Consider the following 14,504-nt stretch of genomic DNA (forward strand, 5'->3'; position numbering starts at 1 on the left):
GTTTTCTGAATGTTGAGCTTTAAGCCAACTTTTTCACTCTCCTCTTTCACTTTCATCAAGAGGCTTTTTAGCTCCTCTTCAGTTTCTGCCATAAGGGTGGTGTCATCTGCATATCTGAGGTTATTGATATTTCTCTCCACAATCTTGATTCCAGTTTGTGCTTCTTCCAGCCCAGCGTTTCTCATGATGTGCTCTGCATAGAAGTTAAATAAGCAGGGTGACAATATACAGCTTTGACGTACTCCTTTTCCTATTTGGAACCAGTCTGTTGTTCCATGTCCAGTTCTAACTGTTGCTTCCTGACCTGAATACAGATTTCTCAAGAGGCAGGTCAGGTGGTCTGGTATTCCCATCTCTTTCAGAATTTTCCACAGTTTGTTGTGATCCACACAGTCAAAGGCTTTGGCATAGTCAATAAAGCAGAAATAGATGTTTTTCTGGAACTCTCTTGCTTTTTGGATGATCCAGCGGATGTTGGCAATTTGATCTCTGGTTCCTCTGGCTTTTCTAAAACCAGCTTGAACATCTGGAAGTTCACAGGGGAATACAATTTAGGCTACATCAACTAATATTCTTTTATTATTCATTAATATAATGCTTCTCTGTGACTTGGTAAAAAATACAACTGTCCTCCAATTTCTAAACAGTATTCTCGGGTCATTATGGGATTCCATGAGTGAAAGCTTTCTCTTATCTCTCTTCTAAAAACATTGTGAAATGAATCTGATCTTTCTTGCATTATAGTAGCAGGACCTGTGACTAGTTGAAGGTTAGGAGAAACAGACAGAACTAACTTATTTAGGCAGTCTGACTTAGGACAAAAGAGTTAAATAAGTAAACGGAGCTCTGAAGAGTTTTGTTAATACATTAAGTTTGAGAAGAAAGCTCTGACTGTTAAAGTTATCTTGCCTTGTTCTGTCTTCTCTATGGATGAAGAACCTTACAAAATTGATAAAAGTAGTTGAGAATAAAATTTGATTATTTTTGGATTCTTTGATTAAAATATGATTACTGTATCACTTCAACTGCTGATAAATAGAATAGGAAATTTTCAAAAATCATATTTCTTATAATTTCAATGCAGACCAGCATAGCATTGAACTAAACATTTCAGTTTGATAAATTTTTGTTTGCAGCAGCTATTTTATTAAAGTGTGTACAATGCAGGCCCTCTCCTGTTCACTGGTGTGATGAATTGGGGGTGGGGTGGCAGATTGTCTAAAAAATGTGAAATGTTGATCCACTTGAAGAATATGAATTGTTCTCAAATCAAAATTCTGAGCAGTAATAGTAATATATTCATTCTTTGTTCATACAGTTATATGTAAATAAATTGGAAGTTTAATTTAAAAAAAAGAAAGCCTTTGAAATGAACTAGGGTGTGTGTATGTATGCATGCTAAATCACTTCAGTCATATCCAGCTCTTTGCAAGCCTATGAACTCTAAGCTGCCAGGCTTTTCTGTCCATGGGATTCCCTGGGCAAGAATCCTGGAGTGGGTTGCCATGCCCTCCTCCAGGGGATCTTCCTGACCCAGGGATCAAACCTGCATCTCTTAGGTCTCTTGCATTGGCAGACAGGTTCTTTACTACTAGCACCACCTGGGAAGTCTGAACTATGGTGCAGATCCAACCAAATATGAACCATCATTTGTTCTGTCTTAGAGAAAAGTTACAGCTTTATATCATCCCAAATGCTGCCTGGGCTTGGCAAGTGGACCTTATTACCCCGTGCCAGTATCAGTATACACTGATGAAAAAAAATGGTTTTGGAGTTTTCTGTGTCAGGATAGTAAAGCTGCTCGGGAGAAGAAAACATTGATGGGGCAGAAATACACCCAGATCACGCTGGGTCCTCCAGTTCTGCTTATCAAATGGTGATTTTATTCTTACAGAGAAATTAGAAAATCTTTCTTCTGATTGTGCTGTGTTTTGGAAATAATTGATGAGGCCAGTTTATAATCTTTGTTAATTTACACAAATATATACACAGATATATTGTAATAAAATGGTATTATATAGTTTATAATGAACACCCCAGGGGTACCTGCGCTTTGTTTTGTTCTACTTTTAAGATGGTCAGCATTCTGTATACAGCCAGTAATAGCTCACTGATTTCCATTTAGCCCCTGTTTGGTGTTATATTTCCCACTTTATAAATTTGCAAACTGAGGCAGGATAAAGTTGGAAGGAACACTCTTCAAGCATAGCAGATCAGTGACAGAGTCTCCTGGCTTTATGTCTGAACCTCAAACCACTAAACTATGCTTTCCATATGTATTTTGATCTTCTCAAAGTAATTTTCTGCTGAGAAAGGAAAGTTATCTAGTATTCAAGTTAGAAAGTTAATTTCTCAATTTATTGTATCCCGTTGAGAATTAGTCACATTCCAGACTTACAGCTTTCAACCTTGTTTTATTCTGGAGTGAAAATTGAATTATAAAATATGCTTAATCTCACAAGTTATGAATAATTTATGGACAGATGGACTTTTGTTTTAGATCTATTACAAAATAATCTTTTGGTAAGCAGTTAACGCAACTTCCTTTTCAAAACATCTGAATCTGAAGCAAATTAATTCTTAAATTTTATATCCTTTTAGGCTCAAACATGTGTGCCAGTAGTGAAATGAGTTATTTCCTTTTCAATTCCAAAAGCTTTGTTTTTTCTTTTTCCTTTAGAAGAAAAATTGCTGTTAAATATTATGATTTTTTAACAAAGTTTTAAAATTTAGTAATTGATAAAAGACAAATTAAAAGCATCAAATGCAGTAATTCATCACTGAAAATACCCCTCTCCAAATTCTGAAATTACACACCAGTGAATCATTAAAAATTCTGAACTAGTTGAGCTCTTTTACCTTGAAGTTATAGGAGGAGAGTTTAGGTTAAAGATAACACAGAGTTATACAGTTGTTTTATTATCTGGACATTAATCCCTAATGTTTTATTTTTCCCTTCCATTTCTTAAATCACACAGTAGCTATCTATATTTCATCTGTGCTTCCTCTTTCTAAACATTTTACCTGAGGCTAATACCTAGAAAGCTTTAGACCAAAGAAAAATTTCTGTGGGAATGATCAGATTTTATAAGGTGAAAGAACATCTTGAACTCATAGAATCCAGAAGTGTGTTTCCTCCTTTGGTTTGCTGACTGTATGGGTATTTTGGCTTATGGTGAAGTGAAGTGAAGTTGCTCAGTCATGTCCGACTCTTTGCGACCCCATGGACTGTAGCCAACCCGGCTCCTCCGTCTATGGGATTCTCCAGGCAAGAATACTGGAGTGGGTTGCCATTGGCCCTTAAATATCATGGATTATGGATCTGAGGAAACAGCATGTGTGATTTTAGTTACCATCCTTCTGTGAATGACTTCGAAATCTATGTCCACGAGCCTGACCTCTCATTCTCTTTCTTAGCCTCCGTTTCTTGCGATCTGAATAACATCTCTTCTTGGAAACTTTGCAAATACTGTAAAGAACTGATGGTTTGAAGCTGATAGGAATAGGACTTTCTCACTTTAATTTATTTTTAAACATTTTAATTGGATTATAATTAATATACAAGAAAACTATAAGTATTTTAATGTATATGTTTGGTGAGTTTGGATATATGCAGGCACCCATAAAATCATCATGATGGCTCTAAAGAATCCACCTGCAGTGGAGGAGACACGGGTACACTCTTGGTGGGGAAGATCCCCTGGAGAAGGAAATGGCAACCCACTCCAGTATTCTTTTCCTGGAGAATCCCATGGACAAAGGAGCTGGCAGGCTACAGTTCTTAGGGTTGCAAAGAGTTGGAGATGACTGAGCACGCAAGCACTCACAGCAGAAGTTTCCTTGAGTCTTATTTATTTGTGTGTAATCTCACTTAACATGAGATCTGCCCTCTTAACAAATTTTTAAGAGTGCAGCACAGTGTTGTTAACTATAAGCATGATGTTGTATACCAGATCTCTAGAACCTAATGACATTGCATAACTGAAACTTTACACCGATTGAACAACTCCCATTTTCTTCTCTCCCTATCCCCTGGTAATTACTGTTCTATTCTCTGCTTCTGTAAGTTTGACTATTTTTTTAGATACTTCATGTAAGTGGAATCATGCAGTATTTGTCCTTCTATGTCTGCCGTATTTCACATAGCATCATGTTCTCCAGGTTCATCTGTATTGTTAGAAATGGCAAGATTTTCTTAAGGCTGAATAATGTTCTATCGTATGTATATACCACATTTTCTTTAACCATCTATTGATTTACAGTAGGGTTATAAAAGAATCTTCATGTTATGTTTTAAATCTGATAGAATCAGTACCCCTCATTAATTTTTTTACCCTGTGTGTTCTTACATATTTTTGAATATTCATTATTCTTATCATATACACAAAAAGGGACACAAAGAAACTTTTGAAGGTAATGGATATATCTGTTACCTTGGTGATGGTTTCATGAATGTATCCATGTCCAAACCCATCAAATTGTATATGATAAATATGTGCAGTATTTGTATATCAATTATACCAAGAAAATTGGTTTTTTTAAGTAATAAAAAATAATAAAAGTAATAAAACTCTGCAAGACGCTGAAGTAGACTTGAACAAATATTAGCACTTCCTTTTTTCTTGGATAGAATAACTCAAATTCATAAAAATGTTGTCTCCCTTTGATATATGCAGATTTAATGTGAATGCAACTCAAATCCCAAATACTAACAAGTATTTTTTTGAGCTAGAAAAATTGTAAGAATCTAACAACTTAGTCTAATTTTCAGTTTTAGCTAAACAATAAGATTATAATAAAAGCCACCATACGGTGGCTCATTCTTTTTCCTATAAATGAAAGACTAGAGGGAGAGGTATATTTTTAACAAATTATTGATAGTACTTTTTGTGGATAAGCATTGTTTGAACTTAAGCAATTCATGCTTTCTTGATTTACTGAGGAATTATATACTCTCTTATAAATGAAGTTTACACTGTTAACCCATTACTATTCTAACATACTTTTTTTTTTGAGCTGTTATTTCCTTAGTGGTGATAAACTTGATCTTATCTTCACCCTCTTGCATCATCAGGGATGTCACATGAAACACCTATTATTTGATACACATTTATTGAGCACATTCCTTATAGACACTCTGATAGGCATAGGGATTCCAAGGTGAATAAGCTTCAATGTACTCAAGGTACCACTGCCTCAAGTTACAGTGAGAGAGACAAACAAAAACAGAAATTATTACTATAGAATTAATAAACCTTGCAACTATGTATAGTTGCAAAATATAGAGATGTACAATTCTACCAGGGCTAGAGCCATTGAATGAGAAGCCATTAAGGATCCTGGCCAAAAAAAACACACAGAAAACTATTGAAGTTACAGAATAGATCTAGAATAAAGAAGGATAAAAAAAAAAAAAAAAGAATGGTTGAGATAACAGTGGCGGCTTAGAGAAAAGGGACCTCAAGGTCTTAATGAGATTAGAGAGCAGGTCCTCAGGAATGGGGAACAGAGAAATACAAGATTTTAGTTGAAAATCAAGATGTTTTGAGTAAGTAGCCATTGAGCAATGTCTCTTGACAAACTATCTGTATTTCAGGATATTGGCTGGAGTTAGATGAAAATCTGTGGCTATACACATGTGAAGCTAACTAATCCTTATAGATTTTAAACGCATGGTCTTGGCCTCAGTATATTTTAACCAACTAAGCTAAACAGCTGCAGATAATTTACAGATGATTGTCTCAGAAGAGCACAGTATAAATTTCCTTTGAAATACATCTGGAAAGGGATAAACAAAACATACTTTGTATTGTACTAACTTAATAGATTTGAAATTCATTAAGCCATATTTAAAATCCAAATACACCCAAGTTGACTCATGCCTAGAAATTATCAACATTTGTTCTTGATGGTACTGGTGGTGATGGTAGTCATGTTTTTCTCTTTTAGTTTTTATTCTTACTTTCCCAAAATTTATGATTTTGTAGGTCATTTTGTTCTAACCAATGCAATAAATAAATTTTTCTGTTTTCTTTTCCTCTCAAGACCGAGGAAAAGGATGATTAATTATCATTCTCTAACTTATCATTTAATTACAACTGTATCAAAATTCTGTTGAATTTTGATTTCTGTTGAATTTTAATTTATTTTAAAATACAAGTATAAAAGAGAATAAGAAGCTGATGCTGTTTTCTATAGTGGGAAGAAGAAAACAATACTTGTGGAATTTTGTATATTTACTTGTTTTTAAAGCTGTTTTTAACAGCTTTAATTTGATCTGTATTAAAATTGTCAGTTTTTAAATCTGTCTTTTCAAGTATACTGTGGGTTTTTTGACTTTGGAGATCAGTTTTTATTCTTGGTGTTCATGGAGCCTAAAAATGCAGAGGCCTAAAATCATAATGCCAAGCAGTTAATAGCCACTTAATTGATGTATTTGAATGTAAATAAAAGTATCTCAAAATGTCATCTTGCTTAATCAGAAATTATCAATCATTATTTTAAATCTTATCTTTAGTCATATCGTTGTGTTTATAACAACCAAGGATTCTTACACTCATTAAACTTTTCAGATTGTCAGAGACAATGGTAACAAAGTAAATGTTTACCCTCCCAGTCTCTGAAAGTAGCTAGTAATTAATAATTTCAAAAGGAAGAGAATGTTTTCTGACCTGATTTAATTTATGTTTTCCAGGTTAGTGATAGATTTCTTTATTAACAAGGTTCAAATTTAGAGATTGTGTAGAATGAAGACCTGTTATCCCCTACATTTTTTTTTTTAATTGTACAAGTCCCATTCTCTTTATCCTAACTCTCCTTCTGGAGTCAGTTTTCAATTAAACTGTAACATATTGTTATTGAATATATGATGTTTTGCCTTGTTGTTGGATTATACTGGCTACTTCAAAATAAGTTTTAAAAGGATTTCATAATTTAAGTTCTTGGAAGTGTTAAAAACAGCTTTAAAAACAAGTAAGTATACAAAATTCTACAAGTATTGATTTCTTCTTCCAACTACAGAAAGTAGCATCAGCTTCTTATTCTCTTTTATACTTGTATTTTAAAATAAATTAAAAAATTAAGTCATAAGAGTACAACAGGCAGAAAAGCAAATCTGATTTCCTGTCTGATTTAAATTGAAGAATACTGGTTCCATTAACCGTAATTCATGTATAGCTTTTAGTAACAGCTAAGAAAAGATGTGTCATGAGCTTCAGCTTTATAATTCATATTTTTAGAAATTGTGTCAGTGTAAATGCTTATCAGGTCAGTAATAGCATGAATGTGCTTCTTGACATGCAGGTGTTTTCCAGTTATATCTTAGAATCAGCTAACAAAAGCAGGTAGATTAAGTAGAAGATAAAGTCTTCTGTTTTCAGCTGTTTCGGAACTGGTTTAATAAAAAAGTCATTTTAAAGACTTGGTTTCAATCTCATGAGGACATCTGTATTGAAATAGTGTGCAGCTGAGGTCCCCTAGTGTCGCAGCTGAATATGGCATCAGCTTTTAAGACTGTGAAGTGTTCTGTGTGTGTGTGTGTGAGAGAGACAGAGACAGATACAGAAAGAACAAAGACAAGAGATTACTACCTGAAAGCTGACTCAGAACAAATGATCACAGGAAACTATGTTCTTATGTTTTATTTGTTAATCAACCTCAAGGAAAATTGTCCTTTGTTTTTAACAGAGGAGGGGTTTGCATTCTTTCTTGTACACATTTTTATCAACATTATTGTAGTTGCTTTAAAGTTTGGAATCTTTTCATTTACATAGTTGGTTTTTATTTTTATTTTTTGCAGATGTTAATGAAAACTATTAATTCTAAATTGTTCTTGTGCCACAGGTTCCTTATTTGCTTAATACTGGCTGTTGTGGTGCTTTAATATGGGAGGAACTATTTGATAAATTAAAATAGTTTGTAGATCAGTTTAATTAGCATTCTTTATAAATAGTAAATTCTGTTGTTTTATTTTTTACATACTTCATGTAGAATATCAACTTATTGCCTTATTTTATAATATGGCTGACAACCAGAACCTACCAGACATATGAGGGACGAAATAGTTTGAAAGAGAGCCGAGGGAGAAAAAAATTTTTTGAAAAAAACTTAGCCCAGAGGAAATGAAGATAAACACACTTTTTTGTTTCCTAAATTAAAAATAAGTCTAATAATTATCCTCAGAGAGACTCAAAAGAATAATAAATTCATAGCCAAAGAACAGGATGTACTGAAAAGGAACAACTAGAGACCAGAAGAGAAATCTTGGAAATTAAATAATAGGCCATGCTCATAGGAAATAAAGCATAAAGTTGATAGAATAAATCTAATTTTCATCTGCCCCCTAAGAGTTCTGACTAAAAGATACAGTAGAGGGAGAAAATAATCAAAGATAGAACAAATCAACTTTTCCTTGTTAATGTTTTTGCCTTAATGAAACATGAATTTTTAGATTGGAAGATCACACCTGATACTTATAAATCCTCAAATGCCCACACACTGGACATGTTGGACTAAAGTTTTTATAAGTCTCAGAATATGAAGTACAACAGAATCGTGAAAGCTTCCAGAGGGGAATAACAAGGTATCTACAACAGAATTAAGATAAGACTGATATTTATTACATTTACCACTATCAATAAAGAACATTTGAAGACAAGGAGAAATTCTATGTTTAAATACAATAGACATTTTAAGACATGCCATGCTTTAAAATATCTACTCCTGCCACCCTTATGAACAATTTTCTTATGAGTGTATTCTAGCTAAAGAAAAAAATACAAAAATGAGGTATAAAAATGGTGGTAGCTGATGATAATCTTCATGAATAGAGTTATAATTATAAAATTATAGCATCTATTAATCCTGACGATGGAGATCTCTCTTGAGAGCTAGGGGTTAAGTTGGCTTCAGTTTTTATTTTCTTCTCTGCTTAGTTCTACTGCAGATTTTTACTGTATGTAGTGTAGCGGCGTACCAGTCACTTCCCATCTGTCTCAGAGTAGAAGCCTAAATGGCCTAAAGTGATCTAGCCCTCTGACCTTGCTACTTCTCTGACCTCATCTCCTATCAGCGCTACCCTTTGCTCACTCTGCTGCATACACACTAGCTTCATTGTGATTTTGATGTTTTTTTCCCAGATTGTTCCATTTGTTCTTTGTTCTTTTCTCCTTTTATTCTACCTGCTTTTAGGTTAACTATTTTTTAAATTATTTCATTATGTCTCTATTATTAGTTTGTTATTTATACCTTTAAAAAATTAATTTAGTAGTTACTCAGATGTTAATTTGATTTTTTAAAGTATGATTTAAAATGTTAAAAAAAATGAGAATAAAGGAAATCTATACCCTAATATTAGTGGTTTGTGGGATTGGGTTTGAACTAATCTCCCCTACTTTTCTGTATATTCTTCCTAACTTCCTATATGAATGACGTTTTATTTAAAAAAAAAAAAGGAGAGGGAGAGGGAATGAGAGAGAGAAAGAGAAAGAAACTGGGCAGTCCCTATGGAAGTTGGCTTAAGAGAGCATAGGATAAGAAAGAAAGATTTGATAAATCATAAATTTTGGACATTACCTTGCAGATTGATATGGAAAGTAAGCTCATGTCTCTCTGCCATAAAATATAGCTGTTTTTCAGGGACATAGGTGTGTTGTCTTGAGCAGGATCCATGGTTTTCATTGATTTGGTTCTGCCATACATCTGAAATTTCCTGATAATTTGTTAAAGCCCAACCTGCAGAAGGTCATTTGCACCCCACCAATATTAATCTCCCTTCCTGGAGAACAGGACTGCAGTCGGAGTAGTTGTTTGGAAACTGTAGGTTCTTTTTAAGATCAATTCTGCGGTAATTGTAAAATCAAATATGCCTGAGTAGATACTTTAGAAAATGTATAGAGTCTATTTTCTCTGATTAGAGGTGGTACAATAAAAAGAAAACTCTTTGGGAAATTCCCTGGCAGTCCAGGGACTCCATGTTTTCCCTCCTATGGTCCTGCCCAGGTTGGGGAATGGGAACTAAAATCCCACAAGCTTCATGGTCAAAAAAAAAAAAAAAAAGTATATATATATATATATATATATATATATATATATATATATATATGTATGTATGTATGTGTGTATATAGGTAGATATTTGAATTTTATCACTGAACCTCATTTTATTTCTTAAAACAGGTTCTATATCTGCTTTGTAATTGATCTATTGATCTGTGACTTTTTGTTTTCTTTGTAGCTATTCAAAGGTTTTGTGCATAGCATTTGAGGTACTTCAGGGCTTGCAGTATATGAATAAACATGGTATAGTACACCGGGCACTGTCTCCTCATAATATCCTGTTGGATCAAAAGGTAATCATCAATAGTACATTAAATATTTGTTTTTTTTATTTCAAGTTGTAGCCTGCTGAAAGAATTAGAATGTCTTAAGAGTATTCATAATGAAAAGATTATATGAACGTAATGTACTTGTGGTTGTTTAAAAGGAAACTGTCTCTAATTATATAAATCCGTGTGTTTTTTACATGCACTATTCTTTTTTCCCTGGACTCATTTTCTGCCTTCATGTTTTATTTTTCCTTTCACTCATTTTGTGAAATACACATTGAGACTTCTCAGTCTACTCTTTCTGTGGATTTGCTTTTATCTTAAAAAAGATTCTCTGACTATTTACATAGAATATTTTTCTCATAGTACAGCTGAATTGTGTTTTCTCCATTTTATTCTTCTTTTCTATTTCTTTTTTACTTTGTCATTTATTTTCTTTGTTTACCAGCTATTTGTACGTAGCTTATTTTTTAAATTGAAGTGCTGATTCTCTGCTTGGATTCTTATGGGGGATTAAATAAGAATCTAGTCCACCTCTATTGTGGGTATTATGTGAATTATGGGTAGCAAGGTGATTTTTTTAAAGAATTTTATTATTTTTTTATAAGCATATAAAATAGTTTGAGGAGACTTTTTCTGGGGAATTATTTTTTGTATTACTAGGATTTTTCTCTTTCTTCTAGACTTTCAGTATATGCTCTATGATATTAAAACTAAGATAAAATGGTGCTTATAATTTCAAGGTTAAGATAATAGAGTAACTAATTGAAGTTGTTTTAAAAATATAAATGTTTTATAATTCTGGGAAATACAGCTTTTAAAAAAGAACTTCTAAACTGAAAAAAAAAATTAAGTTCTAAGCATCTAAAAGGGGAAAAACTTAAGAGATTTACATAATGTGGATTTGCCTTTTAAGAATCTTACTTTTGTGGTATTTATGATTATTCTAAAACAATATAAAAATTGTTGGGCATAAAGCAGATTCACTAATATCTTGATTTGTGAACGTACCTTTTCAAGTTAAAAACTTCCATGTTGTTTAAATCATAACATTGTGAATGGACTTGCAATTCCTGAAAACAATTTATTTTGTGAAAATCAACACAAAATATTCTAAGCAAGGATTCAAAATAATTAACAACATATTTTGTTTTTTAAAGGAGCTCAGAAAATATAAGCAGCAACAATTTTTAAATGTTGTCATTTTGATATATATATAATATATATTGTATTTGTATATGTTTGTAATGAATATAAAGCAGATGTCAAACACTGACAAATTTTTTAAAATAAATTTATGATAAAATATAATTTTTTATTAATGTATCTGACTATATGATAGTGTTACTTATAAAATGTATAATCATAATTTTCCCTGCCAGTAGTATGAACATATTTTATGTGATTTTTTTTCTTCCTTGTCATTGTAGGGACATGTTAAATTGGCTAAATTTGGACTTTATCACATGACAGCATATGGTGACGATGTTGATTTCCCAATTGGGTAAGAATATGTTTTGGGGTTTTGTTTGTTTTTTTTTTTTTTGAGTTCTATCTTAAACTTTCTAATTTTTTATTAAGGGTATATTTGTTAGTTTGTTATTTTTGACATGAAACTACCTTTTTAAAATTAAAAATATCTTAATTTTCCATATACTTTTAAGGGGAGACAATTAGTTTTTCCCAGCATACAGAAGTTCCCTGATATTGATTTTTCATTGAATTAGTAGTGAAGCTAACAGATTATTGAATTCTTCACTATATATTATAAAAATTAACTTTATTTCATTCAGAATTAGGTAAATTTAAGGCAAAAAGGCTGACAAATAATAATGTATATTCCTGAAAAGACTGAGAAAAATCATTCTCATGTTATTTTCTAATGTTTTTAATTTAAATATCTGTTCTCTAAGATATAATTGGATATTAAGCCTCGAGTCAGGTAACGATCAGTAATGGGGTGGATTCTGTAACTGAAAGTCTATATTATAAGTTTGGAGAGTTTCTTTATATGGAATTCCAGATTTATATTGGCCTCCAAAAAGAGAATGAAAGTTTACTTCATCCTGGACTCAATTAAAGCTTTTAATATAGATGTTTGTATTATATTTATAGTGTGGTTGCTTTTTAAATATGTTAATAATGTAATACTTTTATAAATGTGTAATTTTGACCTTATTTTAGGTACATAGAAGTTACAAAATAGTACAAAAATTTCCCGTATCGCCTTTATTTAGAGTCCCCAAATGTTAGCTTTTCACAACTTTTGTTTTCTTTCTTTTATCTTATATGTATATGTGTTGTTGTGTATAATATAATTTTTTCTGAATTGTTTAAGAATTATTAGTGTTATAATGGCATTTTACCCTTAAATACTTCAGTTTGTAATTTCTGAAGTAAGGAGTTTTCTTTCAGAACCACAAAATAATTATTAAAATCAGGAAATTAAAGCTGATTTAATACTATTCTTTAAAGACCTTATGAATATTTTTTAATTGCTGTGATATGCCTAATGCTATGCATTTGTGTTTTGCTCTTTGGGCCCTCTAAAATCAGTTTTTGTCACTCTATTATTGGAACTTGTGGTTTGGAGTAATGGTGTATGTTTCTGCAGGAAAATATGTTTTAAATTTCTTTTTTTTTTAAATTGGAGTATAATTGCTTTACAGTGTTGTATTCATTTCTGCTGTACAACTGTGAATCAGCTATATGTATACACATATCCTTTCCCTTATGAGCTTCCCTCCCACCCTCCCTTCCACCCATCTAGGTCATCACAAAACACTGACCTGGGCTCCCAGTACTGTAAAGTAGCTTCCCACTGGCTATCTGCTTTAGGCATAATAATGAATATGTATCAGTGCTACTCTCTCAATTTGCCCACCCTCCCCTTCTCTCCCTGTGTCCACGAGCCCATTCTCTATGTCTGCATCTCTATGCCTGCCTTGCAGATAGGTTCATAAAAATGATCTCATTTGTGAATTTTTTTATCTAAGTTAACTTCTAGGTTTCTTACTTAAAATTTTCATTTGTTTGAACATAGCTAATCTTAAATTGTTTAATCATTCCTTCCTTTATTTATTAAGAAAATATTTATTAAACACCTTTTCTTAAGGCTGCTGGATATACAAAAATGGATATGATAGGTCCCCAACTTCAAGAAGCTCATTATTTAATGGAAATTTTTCTGTTTTGATGACTTATTAATGTGCATGAATTCATAGTTTATAGTTTTGACTACCATGTGGCTGTAGGCAACAAATAGTTGTTATCACAAGCACAAAAACAGTATTTTATAAAAATAGCCTATGCTTTATTTGTTAAAAGAAAACCTTTTCAAATAATAAAATTAAATTTATAGTAAGGCTCTGGTATCATCATCATGTGTTATAATTACCCTTTGAAATAGCTTTTAGGCAGCTATAGTAAGCGTGATCCTTCATTTTGTCTAAATTTATATGTGACAACTCCAAAACCAATACAAACAAAAATTACTTTAATTTTTTATCTTTCACTTAAAGGTGCTTTTAGGTTTTAATGATGAATAGAAGAAAGGAAGTGATTTTTTTAAAGCATATCAAACATTTTGAAGAGGTACATTTGAATTTAAAATGCTTGGATAGAATTGGTCTCATGTGCCATTTGGTTTGGCTTACTTTGAAGTCTTGGACGCAAAAGTTCTGACCAGAAAGTATCAAAGAGTAAAATGTGAAACCTTAGCCAGGAAAAATAAAGTGATCAAACAGCTAAGTCATGAAAGAAAATATTTACACCAGACGAAGCTTGCAGTTGATTCAAAAGACAAATATTAAGGAACAAAAAAGTAAAACATTAACATCTGTTTCAAAATACTGTAATGAGTTAGAAATTGGACATTCATTTCAGCTGGCCAGTAGCTTAATACCTTGTTAAAACATCAGACAGATGGTGAAAACCACTTGTATTTATCTCACCAGTCATACTCATGGCAGAGTTCTGGTAATTTTCTGAGTGTTAAAATGCAGTGCTAAAGAAGAGGCACTGTTAGAAGGAGATAATCTATATTAAAAAATAAGCCTAACGTTTACTATTTTTATTACTTAACTTAACATGTCCTTGATTAAAGAGGAAATTAAAATATTTGGAGCATAAGTCACCTCTGTACTTTCAGAGGTCATCAGTCAGAAGTTTTAGATATAGC

At 32.2% G+C, this 14,504-nt stretch overlaps 1 protein-coding gene across 4 annotated transcripts in view; it reads left to right on the forward strand.

Annotated features, from left to right (window-relative positions):
- The window catches only part of TBCK (TBC1 domain containing kinase), a 218,594-nt gene that overhangs the window by 40,859 nt on the left and 163,231 nt on the right, over positions 1 to 14,504 (forward strand). For all 4 annotated transcript variants that reach the window (XM_052641924.1, XM_052641928.1, XM_052641925.1 and 1 more), the window contains exons 4-5: positions 10,234 to 10,348; positions 11,755 to 11,828. In XM_052641924.1, the coding sequence (XP_052497884.1) occupies positions 10,234 to 10,348; positions 11,755 to 11,828 (189 nt within the window). The remainder of the gene's footprint in view (positions 1 to 10,233; positions 10,349 to 11,754; positions 11,829 to 14,504) is intronic.

This window comes from Budorcas taxicolor, chromosome 6 (genome assembly GCF_023091745.1).
Source record: "Budorcas taxicolor isolate Tak-1 chromosome 6, Takin1.1, whole genome shotgun sequence".
Lineage (NCBI taxonomy): Eukaryota > Metazoa > Chordata > Mammalia > Artiodactyla > Bovidae > Budorcas > Budorcas taxicolor.